The sequence below is a fragment of the Nilaparvata lugens genome, chromosome 12, assembly GCF_014356525.2.
Source record: "Nilaparvata lugens isolate BPH chromosome 12, ASM1435652v1, whole genome shotgun sequence".
In the NCBI taxonomy this organism is placed as follows: Eukaryota; Metazoa; Arthropoda; class Insecta; order Hemiptera; family Delphacidae; genus Nilaparvata; species Nilaparvata lugens.
The window spans coordinates 27777600-27793635 of NC_052515.1; the positions used below are offsets into that span (position 1 = coordinate 27777600).

Below are 16036 nucleotides of genomic sequence, written 5' to 3' on the forward strand. Positions count from 1 at the left end.
TGTTGACACAACATTGCTATTCTAATACTACTGTATTCATGTATAAATTATTTTAAACTGTAGGTCAAATGTAGGCTATTGATCATCACTCAATACACACGTACAATTCTAGATTCCTTATTGGCATCATTCTCTGCAAGAATAACTATTTTTATAGTAATTAAATCTGTTAGCACAATAATGCTATTCTACTGCTGTATTCGTGTATAAATTACTATGATTTTGAACTGTAGGTCTACAAGTAGTTATCATGTTGCACCTTGGTAGGAAGACTGTTCCAACTCGAAAATTGTCAATTTTTAGCTAAGGATGTATTTCAGTTGGTTTCTATGCACTTTATTCGGTGGAAGACTGTTCCAAGTTAAAACTCGTTCCAATTATTCTATAATATATCACGGAATGTTCAGTATTCCTATTTGGAAAACCGATGCAATCATTACAGGAAGACTGTGCCATTTCGATTAGAACAGTCTTCCATTCCAATTCAGCCATATTATGAATAAAAACATAAATACAGGCCACTTTTAAGAATAATAAGTGAACTGAAACAGTTGGAATCAGAAAAATTGAGTGTTTCTAAGAGCAGAAAATCAAGTGTGTATACCTATGAAAACTTTAAAACTACTCTCCTGAATAAACGACTTTTTTGAGTTGGATCAGTCTTCTTCCATTTTAATAAAATGTGCTGTATCTCTCATCATAGTAGTTATCTCTCATTACACACGCACAAGTCTAGGTTTAATGTGGGCATCATTCTCCGCAAAATGATTTTTTTTTTATTTGAAAAATGACAAGAATTATTTTTTTGTTGCTCACATGAACTCTAGTGCCTAGGTAATGAGGCGGATGATAGGCTACTGAGAGATGGATGGACCTACAGTTTTAGGTGGGCTCCGAACTGCTATTTATTTTAACCTTACAGTTGTGTTTTCATTGTTATTTATTTCAAATAAAGATACTACTTATAGAGAATACTATCAATCCATTTCATTAGCTATCGGGAAATCACAAATAACTACATATTACAAAATATCATATTAAGTCACACTTAAGTAGCAAATTACAAAATATCATATTAAAAATAAAGATTCATATTGTAAAAATACTGAAGATATATTTACAATTTTTACAACCGCATACTACCCTCATAAAAGTAGACTTGGATGATTTGGCATTTCTTTCGCGGTTTGTATATAGGTAACCTAGTTGCGGTAGTGAAAGGAGTTCAGCGTGCTTCTTTCAAATGGAGAAAAACATGTTTATCACTCACTTCACTTCAGGTGGGTGGAAGTTAGGTCCATCTCACTCTCTCTCACCTTCTCTCTCTCTCTTCCTTTCTCTCCCATCTTTCAACTCTCACTGTATCTCTCTCTCTCTCACTCCCGGATAAGAGACCTTGTTGTTCTATTTCAAACAATCGTTCAAACGCATTCTTCATGAAAATAGTTTCATACAGTAGATGAACTGGAAGATAAGTTTGAAATATTTTAGCTATGATATTTCGTTTCTGTGTTTTGGTTCATATTCTCGTATAGCTTCAGTTATTGGTAATTCCAATCAGTTTCCAAAGATAGACAATTAAAAGTGATAAATACCAATGCGCATCTACAACGAGTATGATGATCTCCTATTTATTTTCTTTCGAATTTTTCAGTCAGCAATAGCATATGGGGTACTTTAAATATACTGATGTAGTAGCTTAGGTGGTTCATTAAGAAGTTTATAATAGATAACGTTGGATTAGATGAATTGAGAGCTCTCTAAATCTCTATATAATTGTAGAGGTATGAAGACAATTTTATCACTGAGTAGAAGCTTTGAATAATATCAATTACTTGATCTAGCTAGATAATCATATTCCACTTGACATGATTATTATCAGATTATCAGTGTGTAGGGCTTATTTAACTTTCATGTCATAGAAATGTTGATTTTTGAAGATATTAGTGTACGACCAGCTGTTCTATAGTTGGATGATGAATAAACAGTCTTGTTTAAATATAATATAGAAATATTTATAGAAAAAATTATTGTATACTTTGTTAATATAAGATTGCTTGTGAGAGCGGTGAAAAAAATTATAAGAAGAAGAAGAAGAAAAAGAAGAATCTAATCCAACACTGAGAGTAAAAAAGGAGAAGTTGCAAAAGTGTTTATGAAAGAGTGAAAGCAGTTACAGCTTCCAGAATGATTGAAAGAACAAATCTAGATAACAGATGAGGTTTCTTATCTGCAATGGCCAATCTAGAAGGGAGCGGTCTGTCTATAGTGTTATTATTGTAGGAGAATGAGAGGGCTGACTATTCACGGAGGGAGCAGTTCTTGGTTTATTTGATTTGGCAACTTGTAGCTTTGATACGGTAGTATATCTATATACATACCCTAGAATATATATACAGAAGCATACTATATGTAGTGAACAGTGGCATGGAATGCCACAGATATAGGTCATGCAGGCACCCATATAACTACGGCTAAATTGTTTGCTGCTCATGAAAAATACTTTCGTTTGAAATGGAAGTCTTTCTACTCGATGGATTTGATTGGAAAGTGGCAATGGAGCTCTAATTAATTATTCTCAAATAATGAATTAGGTTGATTGGAATGAGTAAATTATTTCCTGTTAGGAGATTCATCTTCCAATTCAAATGTTGGTCATGATGGATTATTTCACAATAAAATTTATATTACCCTGTACTTATAAATAGGAACACAGAATATCGATACCTACTAAATTCGTTATTCGCTTTCTTGGTAAGGGCTACTCGTACTGTATTAACTTAGAAATTTAAAATCAAAATGCCCTTTTTTCAACTTCATTTTTTTCCCACAATACCGACTTATAATGTCATTTGCTATTTTACTCACTCACTTTTAAATTAAATTATAAGTCGGAACATGTGAGAAATAAAATATATTTGAAAAAAGTGTAATTTGATTTTAAATGTTTATGAAGATTTTGTTAGAAGTAACACAGATCAAACCTGTTTACTTAATCAATGGTAGTACTTTTCTCATTGTTGTTGTACCAGCACATCTATCTCCAGTCTATATCATGTCATGCGACAGTATCTGGCCTGACAATACAAACCTAGAATCATGATAAAATTTTTTCTGTGCAGTGGCAAAAAAATTCTTCCATCTACTATCTAAAGTCTTACTTTACTTTCTGAAACAGAATACTAATTAATACTGCTAAGAATACTAATTCTCCATCAGGGAAATTCTTACCGTTGTCTTTACTACGGGCTCCAAACGTTTCTCAACAGAGAGAAAAGTCTTACATTGCTCCATGGATGTACAAATAACTATTTTATGGTAAACTATTTTAATATGGCTACTTGAATTGTTTAATAATTCTAGAAATAACTAGTACCTTTTCTAAACATTTATTTTTAAAAAAAGGCCACTTGAGAATGGCATGAGTGCTGAAACTAGTAATGTAAAAATGTTTGAAAAGGGTACTAGTTATTTCTAAAATAATTAAACTACTGTATTTATTTTTTAATTTTTGTCTGTTAACTACAGTTTTATTTTGTTTTTCAGACGAAGAATGCTTCCCATCGCTTACGTCAGCAAAACGCCGCTGCTCGCGTGATCAATCGCCTTCGCCACCCTCTCCCTGCCCCTCGGCCAACCCGCCCTCGCCGATTGTGGTCATCAAGGATGAGCCAATGACTGATGAAGAGGACTCCATGGACTCGTCCTGTCCTGCCTCGCCCGAGCCTCAACAGTCCTTCTCACCGCCGCCTGTCAACCATTTCCGATTTGCTAAGGTCAGCATTAATTATTTCAGGCTAAGTTGATACCAGATGATAAACATATGATTTCGAATAATTCTTTATTCCTATAATTCATTTTATTAATAACAATCCATTCTGTAATAAGTTTCAATAAAATATGGTTAACAGAAGTGTTTCGTTTACAATTACATTTTTTTCAATAATTTCAAATCAACAATTAATATTGTTGATAACAAGCTATTCTGTAATCAGTTTCAATAGATGGTCAACAGAAAGTGTTTTATTATTGATTTAGACATAATAATTGGCGATGAGGATTGAAATTAAACTTACAAATGTAGAAACTAAAGTAAAAGAGAGGTGATTGAAGGACAATTCACACGGACAGAAAAATGGTTCAATGAAAATCTCTGAGTAACAGCAATAAGGGTGAAAACACAGGCCATTGATTCATTGAAAAATTACAACAGGGTTCAAGATGAAATGGACACGCACTCAAAAGAAGATGAACTGAGAACTGAAATGGAGTACAAGCATAAAAGTTTTATGGAGTATACATATGGAGTACAGGCAAATATATAGATTCTGAATATTTTAAGAGAAAACAGTAGGAAGTTCAAACAATGAAATTTCCTTGGCCCTGCTTAGGGTTGGAGTGGAAGAATTTAAGTTCATCCCATGATGGTTCGACATCTTCTAGGTCTTAGTACAGTGGTGAAGGTAAAGTTTATCAGAGATGTTAGCAGAGGAGATAACAGAGAGTTTATTAGGGAGTGTATCAGAGAAAATGGCAGAGAATTTAGTAAAAAATGTAGCAGAGAAGTTGGTTAAAAATGTGGCAGAGAAGGTAGCAGAGAAGTTGGTAAAAAATGTGGCAGAGAAGGTAGCAGAGAAGTTGGTAAAAAATGTGGCAGAGAAGTTGGTAGAAAATGTGGCAGAGAAGGTAGCAGAGAGTTGGTAAAAAATGTGGCAGAGAAGGTAGCAGAGAAGTTGGTAAAAAATGTGGCAGAGAAGGTAGCAGAGAAGTTGGTAAAAAATGTGGCAGAGAAGGTAGCAGAGAAGTTGGTAAAAAATGTGGCAGAGAAGGTAGCAGAGAAGTTGGTAAAAAATGTGGCAGAGAAGGTAGCAGAGAAGTTGGTAAAAAATGTGGCAGAGAAGGTGGCAGAGAAGTTGGTAAAAAATGTGGCAGAGAAGGTAGCAGAGAAGTTGGTAAAAAATGTGGCAGAGAAGGTAGCAGAGAAGTTGGTAAAAAATGTGGCAGAGAAGGTAGCAGAGAAGTTAGAAGAGAAGGTGGCAGAGAAGTTGGTAAAAAATGTGGCAGAGAAGGTAGCAGAGAAGTTGGTAAAAAATGTGGCAGAGAAGGTAGCAGAGAAGTTGGTAAAAAATGTGGCAGAGAAGGTAGCAGAGAAGTTGGTGAAAAATGTGGCAGAGAAGGTAGCAGAGAAATTGGTAAAAAATGTGGTGGCAGAGAAGGTAGCAGAGAAATTAGAAGAGAAGGTGGCAAAGAAGGTAGCAATGAAGGTGGCAAATAAGATAGTATAGATGGTAGCAGAGAAGATAGAAGAGTAGGTAGCAGAGAAGGTGGCAGAAAAGGTATTAGATAAGGTAGCTGGGAGGTTTGAATAATCTATCTAAATGTCTCCGCTTCCTTCTACCTTTTACCCTACCTTCGACGCTCCAATATGCTCTGACTCATTTAATTAAATGCATTATTTCCAACACTTCTTTTCTACTTCCTCTGCTACTCTCTCTGACACTCATATTACCTTCATCGCTCCACCATGTTTTGACTCATACACTGATATTCTAGACAATAATTCTGATTGCCCTGGTTTTCTCAACTCCAGAAGACATACAATGAATATGCAATGTAAACTAAAAGCACAAATTCTACAATTTAAAGCAATTTAATAAATTACGGTAGCAAGTATTCAACAATGTAGAGCAATAAAGCAATTTAATAAATTAACAAATTTAACAATGTAAAGCAATAAAGCAATTTAATAAAAATTAAATTGATAGTAGGATGAGAGACACACTGATATTGAATCAAAACAGCTTGAAATTGTCAAACTACTGATTTTTTATTCACGATTTTGAGAACTTGTTAAACCATTTTTAACCACTAGTAGTGATTTTCATATAAGTGCCTTTGAAACTCTAGAAATGAACTAATAATATCATTTGGTTGAAATATGTACACCTCAATATTATAAATGGTTTCTTACTTCAATAACAGTTATTTAAAAAAATATTTTTTTGTTTTTTCAGTCTGGCCAAAGTCTATTGAAGCAGAGAACCCAAGTGCTCCAGCTAAACACAAGTCTTCTCAGTCCGAAAAATCATGCCATCATTCAAACCATGAATATCAAAGTCGAATCTGGTACTTCAGGTCAGTAACACGTCCATTTTTACAATCATTTTAAGGGTTGCTTTCTTCAAAGTTTGTATAGCTATAAAATCCGTTCAAGCAATGTATCATGGTTGTACAGTATTTATTATAATTTGTCGCAATTTAGCCAGCTGATTGTTTAAACTAGAATTTGAGTTAATCGTTCTTTGAAAAAGCGACCCTTAATAATTGAGGGTAATTATTACTGTATTAAGGTGTCTAGTGTAAATTGTAACTGCTTTTGTTGAATTAGTTTAATTGTAATATTATTGGTTTCACTGGTTTTGATACATTTTGTACCTTGATTGGTCTCATGAGACTGTAAATAATAATTGTTCACGAACTCATAGGGTAAATATTAAAATACTTTGCTACATTGTTGGTAATAACATTCATAAAGTTCATTTTACAGAATAATCAGAGATATTGCGGAATTCCTCTATATTAAAGTGAAATAAAAGGAGATGTTGTCAGTTCCACATAATTTATTTTAGCGAAACTATAGTTACAATGCACTTAAGGAATCACCATCAATGGTCTGCTGATCAGTAAATAATTTACTGTTAAATAATACCTGTTATTTGATGTCTTAAGTGTATTGAAAACATAGTTTGGCTCAAATAAATTATGTGGAACTGACAACTTCTCTTCTATTTGACCTTAATAATTATGAAGTTCAACTTTGTTTATAATTTATGTACTACGTAGATCATATCAAGTAAATAAACCCTCTGAATCTTATTATTCTATGCAATATTTCTAAATATTTCAATTCTATACAACATTATTCGCATACAATATTCTATGATAGAATAATAAATTATGCTGGAAACACTGGGATGTTGTCAGAAATATCACTAATTTATCGCAAAAATATATACATGTTTCAACACCAATGCTGTCATCTACACTTGAGGTGATTACCATTGGTGTTGAAACATGTATATAATTTTGCAATGAATAAGTGATATTTCTGACAACATCCCAGTGTTTTCATTATGGATAGATATCACAACACCTCCCCAGCAACAGTATCTGAATTAAATTATGCATTCACTAGGTATACCTAAATTCTCACATGAATTTATAGCCTTGCTGACATTCTATCAAAATTTGTAGAATTCTCCACATTTGTGGATAATGATACTGTTCTGGTGAGATATAGTGATATTTATCCATAATTAAACACTAGAATATTGTCTAAAAATATCCCAAGTTTATTGAAAAGTTGCATATATGCTTTAACACCTATGATGTCATCTTCAACACCATACATATTACATACAAGTGGCATACAACATTTCAACATGTATTTTTTCCGTTACGGTACTCTTGAATATAAATAAAAATATAAATCCAAGTACCCTTTTTAAAATTTTTTACTCACAACATGTTTCGGCTACTGTATAGGATGCCATTATCAAGTAATATAAAGTGATTTCAAGATTTAACCTTGACATTACAGAATACAATAGAATAAAAAATAACTTACTACAATGAATAAAAATACAATTAATAATATATGTAGGTACTTAGATTTCTATTTTTATTTATATGTTTCAACATCTATGGTTTTGAAACATGTAAGTTATGTAACTTTTCAATGAATTCGGTATATTATTAGACAATATTCTAGTGTTTAATTTGTGGATTATGTAGAAGAGGACTCTTATTTAACTCAACTGTCCATAACACTTGAAATCTGTAGAATATAAATGAAGGATTAATCTACCCTATATTAGAATTTATCTATAAATGAAGGATTCAACTATAACTTCAAGAAATCATTGAAAAATACTCATTGATTCCAGATATTTTTATTGAAAAATACTCATTGATTCTAGCAGGGTGGCCACCTACCGGGAAAACCGGGAGAACCTTGAACTACCGTGAATTCCTCATGAATTTTTCATAAATTTTAATCAATTTAGTAAAGAAGTGTACAGTAACAATAAACTCAAATAAAAAGTATTTGTTGGCTAGCAATAATAATTGGCAATGCTTTTGAACTACCTAACATAAAAAATCTAAAAACATCGATATTCTTGTCATGTCAAAAATTTCAATATATTTTGAAATTTAAATATGCTATTTGCAATATTCTTCATGGAAGATCAAACTGGAGATTTCCATGATAAATTCTTTACGAATCTATCTTGTTCCTCAAATACTGTGGATACTCTACCTGGAAAATTTGAAATTTTACTCCTGGAAACCAGGGAATTACTCATGATTTTGAGATGGGTGGCTACCCTGTTCTAGATTCTTATTGAAATATACCTTTTTCATTTTAACAAACTCATTTAGATTTATTTAATTATTTTAATTTAGCAGACTCATTGATTTCAGATATCTTTTTATTTATAGTCTATATCTAGTATTTTATATAACAGTCTATTCTTGAATTTTTTATCAGAATTGACTAGTGTAATTTTCAAAAATGTTTATTTGTTTTTTGCAGGGTTCTCACTACCCCCCACCCCACCGTCATCGACGTCCAGTGACAGTGAGGGGGGAAACGTGTCCCCAACTCACCCCTCGTCACCAACCCGCAAACTGTTCCACTCAGTCACCCACTCCACGACCACCTCGAGGCAGCCCATTCAAACGCCTCTCATCAGTAGTCAGCCGGTAAGTTCACTCAAAATATTATTATTTTTTATAAATTATTACAGACCACGGGTTACCTGCTATAGTCAGGTCCACGTTATAATGGCATTGAAGAAAGATAGGAGAACAACGTTGCCGAACCTCTGTCTTGTTAATGCCTTCTATAGACGGTAGCTGATACAGATTTATTGATCTAATATTAACTGTTCATTCTCAAATAAAATAATCAATTATATCTTATTAAGCAATAAATTATATTTTTCAATAATATCATAATGAATTTACATGATAATTAAGATGAAATATTTTGTCAATTGATTATTAGTTCTACATTGTTAAAAGATGGTCTGGCAACAGAGCAAAGCGAGAAAGAGATAGCGCTATCCGCTTTCTTAAATGATAGACAAGGATAGCAATACCATTACTAATCAAACACTGACATTATAACGTGGTCCTCACTATAGTAAATAATAAATGGCGGTCCAGTTCCATATCTTCTATTTAAATTCTACTCCTAACAATAACTTTCCCTACATTTATGTTCATCTACAATATGCTCTTTTATTTCATCGATTCTCTCTGAGGGTGTCAATCTATTACATATTAATTTATATCCATAACGTTTTATCAAAGAGAAAAGATAGCATAAGAAGATATCTCATGGTATAGGTCGTTCATGTTTGAAATTTTAAGCAGATTTTTTGTTAAATCAAGCCAGTTACTGTCGACTACTGTCTATTAATGGTAGTTTTGTTTGGGTGAGAGTTTAAGAACCAAACAGTGTGATAGACTACCAGCGTCACATAGGTTCACCAAAAACAACTGGGACTATTGGCAATGTGTTATCATAGAGAAAAGATATCATAAGAAGATGTCCCCATGGTATAGGTGGTTCATGTTCCAAATTTTAAGCATATTTTTTGTTAAAACAAGTCAATTATTGTCGACTACTGTCCATTATTATAGTTTTGTTGGAATGTTGGGGTGAGATTTTAAGAACGGCACAGTATGAGAGGCTACCAGCTTCACATAGGTTCACCAAAAACAACTAGGACTAGAGGCAACGTTTTATCATAGAGGAAAGATAGCATAAGAATATTTCCCATTGTATAGGTCGTTTATGTTTAAAATTTTATGCAAATATTTTGTTAAACCAAGCCAATTACTGTCGACTACTGTCTATTATTATAGTTTTGTTTGGGTGAGAGTTTAAGAACGGCACAGTACGAGAGGCTACCAGTGTCACATAGCTTCACCAAAATCAACTACTATAGTGAGGTCCACGTTATAATGGCAGTGTTTGATTAGCAATGGTATTGCTATCCTTGTCTATCATTCAACAAAGCAGATAGCGCTATTTCTTTCTTGCTTTACTCTGTTGCCAGATCATCTTTAAACAATTAGAACTAATAATTAATTAACAAAATATTTCATCTTAATCATTGAAATTCATTATGAAATTATTAAAAAATTTAATTTCTTGCTTAATAAAATATAAATGATTATTTTAAACGAGATTGAACAGTTAATATTACACCAATAAACATAATATTTCATCTTAATTATGAAATTATTGAAAAATGTAATTTCTTGCTTGATAAAATTTAATTGATTATTTTAAACGAGAATGAACAGTTAATATCAGCTAGTTTAACAGTCAGTCTAATTTAATTTAATCTAGTTTAACAGCTAGTCCAACTTTAACAGTTAGTATCAGCTACCGTTTATAGAAGGCATTGATAAAGGCAGAGGATCGGCAACGTTGTTTTCCTATCTTTCTCCACTGCCATTTCACGTGGACTCCACTATATCAATTTTACCCTTCACGATAAGGAACAAAAGGCTTATACAGCCAATAATTGATTGATTCTTGATTCTATTGATTGATTTTATGATTGAAATTGCAGAAAGGATCGACAGGAATATTGATGCTGACGGATGAGGAGAAGAGGACACTGCTGGCTGAAGGCTACCCAATCCCGACAAGACTGCCTCTCACCAAATCTGAAGAAAAGTCACTGAAAAAGATCAGGAGGAAAATTAAAAATAAGGTATGTACATTGCTCATGAACGTCACTTTCTGAGGATATTATATTATAACAGAATATAACAGCTATTTTCTAGTCTATTACACACTCAACAGATTCTAATAAAGTGTAAACCGTACAATGAAAATTTACAATATACAACATGTTGTAAAGCCTACAACATCTTTGATTGCAAAGGTGCTTACAGGCTGATGCTATTTCTAGTAGCCTATATCTGTATATCACTATTTCTGTAAAAATACTGATAGAAATTATAGAACCCAGAAATATAATCAAATCAAATCAAATTTATTCACTCGAGATTCATACAAAATAGTAACAAAAGTAAACCACTCACAAAAAGTACAGTATGTTACTGGACTTTGTCCGCGAATAGGAGTCAGATCCAAAGTTTTTTATGTAAGATTATTCAGTTTATAACTTGATATAGTTGAAGATTCAGTAGGAGACGGAGTTGGGAAGAAGAACAATTTAGAAATTTAAGTATGATGTAATGTAGATTATTGAGTGCAAGCTCGCAACAATGCCATATAACAATGCCTATGGTAAAAGAGCTCCAGAATTTAGAATCCCATTTCTTTTAAATTCATTGCCATTAGAATTGATAATGTTACAGAGTAAAAATGAGATTCAAACAAAACTTGAAATGTACTTCATAAGAATAAATAATTTTGATTAGTTTCAGGAAGGAATATTATGTATTATTGATTTTAAAATATGATTTAATAAATATTTGTGTCAGAGTGAATAATAATAGGTAATATTCCTAAGTGATATCTTGTTAATGTGAGTGTAGAATTGTCGCTTAAAGAGCAAATTTTTTTTATATTTTCTAGCTAAGTTATGGTGCAATGGACAAAACAGAACAATCAGTTACAAAAAAAATGATGAAATATAATCAGGTCGATTTAGAAAACAGAACTATTGTTATTGATTGTTTTATTGTATGTAATGAATTATTTTTATATATCCCTAGAATAGCTTACAGCTAGAGGGATACCATCGCACTGTTGTAATATTCAAATAAATAAATAATCATCGCATCATCTGATGACAATGGAAATGTGCGTGTTCGTGGCGCATAAATCTGTACACACCTTAACATATTTTTAATATGTAAGATTGATATCTTCAATCTTTGTAGGAATTCATTTTTTTCTCATTCATGTATATGGATTGTAATCAAGAGGATAATTCTCTTCAATTATTATTGAATTATCTTCACTATATTACTAGTACTTGTTTATTATTAATACTTGATATCTTCAATCTTTGTAGGAATTCATTTTTTTCTCATTCATGTATATGGATTGTAATCAAGAGGATAATTCTCTTCAATTATTATTGAATTATCTTCACTATATTATTAATTATCACCTATTTACTATTTTGAATAGGCAGTATTAAAAATACTGTACTGGAATACCACCTATTCTTACAAATCCTTTAGGAGGCTGTATGTGTGTGTATGTGTGCACTAATGTACATTAAATTATTGACTACCTACTCTTTGTTCTTTTCTTTAACCCTTAGGCCCGGTTGCACAACAGCCGGTTAAATTTTAACCGTGATTAATTTCACGAGAACCAATCAGAGAAGGCGTTTTTGAAAAGACAGCATCTCTGATTGGTTCTCGTGGAATTAATCACGGTTAAAATTTAACCAGCTGTTGTGCAACCGGCACTTAGACTACCAACGGGACAATATGTCCCAGCAGAAATGACCAACCTCAGACTACAACTGGGACAATATGTCCCAATAGAAGTTCATCGAATCCCAGTGGGTGAATAGATCATCTAAACTACACAGTAATGAATCCCAGCGGTAGTCTAGGGTCTATTCTGTAAAATACATCAGCTGTTTAGAACTATCTGATCGCCATATTATTGTGAATTGAGGTTATATTGTGGTTATATGCTCTCATGCATGCATGTGTCAGATGCTGGTTTTGTGCTGAATGAAGCTGTTCTAATGTGATTTGCAATGCAATTTTGAGTTGAAAGTGAGTAAATAACTTCATATAATGTCTATAATAACATGTGAAATTGAAATTGCAAAGCAATTCACTGAATTTTATCGTGTTTTTTGTATCGGGACATATTATCCCAATGGTAAAATTGATAATTTGGTATTTGACGGGACAAGCTTCATAGATTATAAATGAATAAGGTCTATTTATAGACCTTGCTTTAAACCACTGCGACACCATGCTCTTACAATATTGAAATCTGATAAATTTTTTCTCAATTATTATTTTAAATACTATCAATTACTGTATTTAATTCATTGAAATTTGTGCAGATATCAGCACAAGAGAGCAGACGCAAGAAGAAAGAGTACATGGATGCTCTTGAGAGAAAAGTGGAGATTCTGGCGACTGAGAACTCAGAGTTCAGAAAGAAAATCACAACACTAGAAGACAACAACACCAGTCTCTTATCACAGCTGAATAACCTCAAGGCTCTACTATCGAGGTCCAACTCACAGGTGAATTACATTAAAAATAAATACATTATATAACATAACATTTTAATAATAGAACATTATTATTGTCCAATTTATTATTGTCCAATTTATTATTGTCCAATGTTGTTTTCTATCACGAACTGATTATTATTAAATCACTTTTTTGCTTATAAATCTCTCGTTGTCACAGCAAGTGAATAAATTTATCTACGGTATTGAAAAAAATTGACTGCTAGTCGTTCGTTTTAATAGCAAAAAAGTTATTTATCAATTATTTTTCTTACAAGTAGATTTTCAATCAATAATCAAATTCTTTTTTTTTCAATTTACTGAAACCACTATAATTTATTCAATAATATCTACAGTTAATATGAACTATTTATAGTAAGATTTACTCCAAACTGAAGGTTTCACTGTAGATGTTATACAGTGAAAATATTATTCCCATTAGTTCTAATGGAGCTATTCTTATTCGTTCGGTCGGGTTATGTATGAATAGTTGCATTAGAACTAACGGGAATAATATTCCCACTGTACCCGGACACATGTACTGATATATGTGGAAATCCTGCTATATTGTCGGGGTTTTGCCTCTTTTGGAGTTCAGATAGCAATATGAGCTTACTCAATGTAATAGCCTTATTGAATCAGGAAACCCATATTTCTCTGGTACTATTAGGCAGAAAAATGTTTAATTTCTTGTAATAGCGATAGGATTTTGTAACCATATGCAACCTATTCTTCCATAATGTGGAGAGTAGTTATCATTATTTGTTTTACAAAATGGAAATAGAATGATAGATGAATTTGCTCAAATGCTGATGAACATATTTTGGATTCGCATTTGATAATTATTATTTATTTTAAAGTTACACTATGAACATAGATATTGTGGAATTTCTCCATATTAAGGTTAAATAAAAACGATATTGTCAGTTCCACATAATTAGTGGAATTAGTAAATTATGTGCAACTGATAATATCGTTTTTATTTTACCTTATTATTTATTTGAAATCAATAAATTTTTCACATTTAATCGAACAATCTTTTTATTTCAGAGCCTTGCCAGAAGTTTACACAAGTAACTTCGTAGTAAATTCGTCCAACCATTTTCTTTTGTAAATATAGGTGAGTAACTATCAATATTCTTTTTAGTATCTCAATATTGAAATGTATAAAATAACGAGGAAATTTAGAATGAACTCACTCCTCCTCACTCTTCCAACATTTGTTAAACATAATTTCACAATATAGGCTATTTAACTTAAAATTTAATACACACTTATACACTTGATCTTCACCAAGACCAGCGGAGCCGGATAGGTTGTGTTTTAAACCTAGAAAATTTTCAAACCTAGAAAATAAGAATGTCTAAGGTTTTTAATATTTTCTAGGATTCAAATTCCATTATGTTCTTGTTAACTTGATTTCATGCTACATGAATAATTCATGCATACGATCTTAATGCTCTGAATGTCGATAATGTAATTAAATTGTATAACTTTCAAGATATAATATAAAATTTGTAATTAAATATGTATACAACAGTATAAAATGTATCAGGTATAAATTTTTATTGTGAACAAAGTAAAGTTTCTTCCTCATGATTCCCTGAATATTAAAAGAATTCAATTCAAACCTAGAAAATAAGAATGTCTTAGGTTTTTAATACTTTCTAGCATTCAAATTCCACCATGTTCTTGTTAACTTGATTTCATGCTACATGAATAATTTATGCATACGATCTTAATGCTCTGAATGTCGATAATGTAATTAAATTGTATAACTTTCAAGATATAATATAAAATTTGTAATTAAATATGTATACAACAGTATAAAATGTATCAGGTATAAATTTTTATTGTGAACAAAGTAAAGTTTCTTCCTCATGATTCCCTGAATATTAAAAGAATTCAATTCAAACCTAGAAAATAAGAATGTCTTAGGTTTTTAATACTTTCTAGCATTCAAATTCCATCATCCAGATTTTTTCCATCGTCGTCTGTTCACTTCTCATGTTTTGTTTCAAATTGTTCTATACCATATTGATTATTAGTTGTATTTCAAAGCTCTAAGGACCTTAGCGTTAATAGCTCTTCATCCCGTGTGTGGTTTACCAGTCTATCACTTATCTACATACAGATTAATTATCAATTCTAAATAGAAAAACTAGATGTTATCAGATAGATTATTCAAATCTGTGGTTCGACAGCATCTAGTCTTTCTATTTAGTATGGATAACTACCACAATATCATCTTCGCAGAGAAGTATTAATCAATTATTGATATTTTCATATGTACTGTCCATTTTAAGTATATTTAATTGTAATTATTGTTTCAGGTGCTAGAGCTGCCAATAAGATCGCCGCTCATTAGCAAATGCACCACTAGTCTTCCACTAAACTACAATCACAAGTAAACAGAGAACAGCCCTTCAAAAATTACTTGGTCTCTGTTCATTCAAAATTTGAGAAAATGGATTCATCATTCCATGAAAAGGTAAGTGTTTCAGAAGGCCTCAATTACCATAATCTTTGTTTTTCGAATTTGGAATAGAAAGAATAGCAATCAAATAAAATTCTATAAATAATGTGATTGCCATACTGATGTTCAAAATCGTGTATTCAATTTGAATGATTGCATTTTCCTATACAACCATTATATGAATAAAAATACCATGAAGATTTTTATTTATTTATTTATTCATCACATTGTGTAGAAATACTTAACATTAGGAAAGGCACAACAGGCTCATGCCCAAAACTGTCCCATTTCC

General features: G+C 31.8%; 1 protein-coding gene across 4 annotated transcripts in view; it reads left to right on the top strand.

The window, feature by feature from the left end:
• Positions 1-16036, top strand: part of LOC111046282 (cyclic AMP response element-binding protein A) — a 244898-nt gene that overhangs the window by 220178 nt on the left and 8684 nt on the right. For all 4 annotated transcript variants that reach the window (XM_039439288.1, XM_039439289.1, XM_039439287.1 and 1 more), the window contains 7 exons: positions 3547-3776; positions 6015-6135; positions 8597-8766; positions 10653-10796; positions 13095-13280; positions 14319-14388; positions 15602-15759. In XM_039439288.1, coding sequence (XP_039295222.1) covers positions 3547-3776; positions 6015-6135; positions 8597-8766; positions 10653-10796; positions 13095-13280; positions 14319-14345 — 878 coding nt within the window. In that variant the 3' untranslated portion in view covers positions 14346-14388; positions 15602-15759. The remainder of the gene's footprint in view (positions 1-3546; positions 3777-6014; positions 6136-8596; positions 8767-10652; positions 10797-13094; positions 13281-14318; positions 14389-15601; positions 15760-16036) is intronic.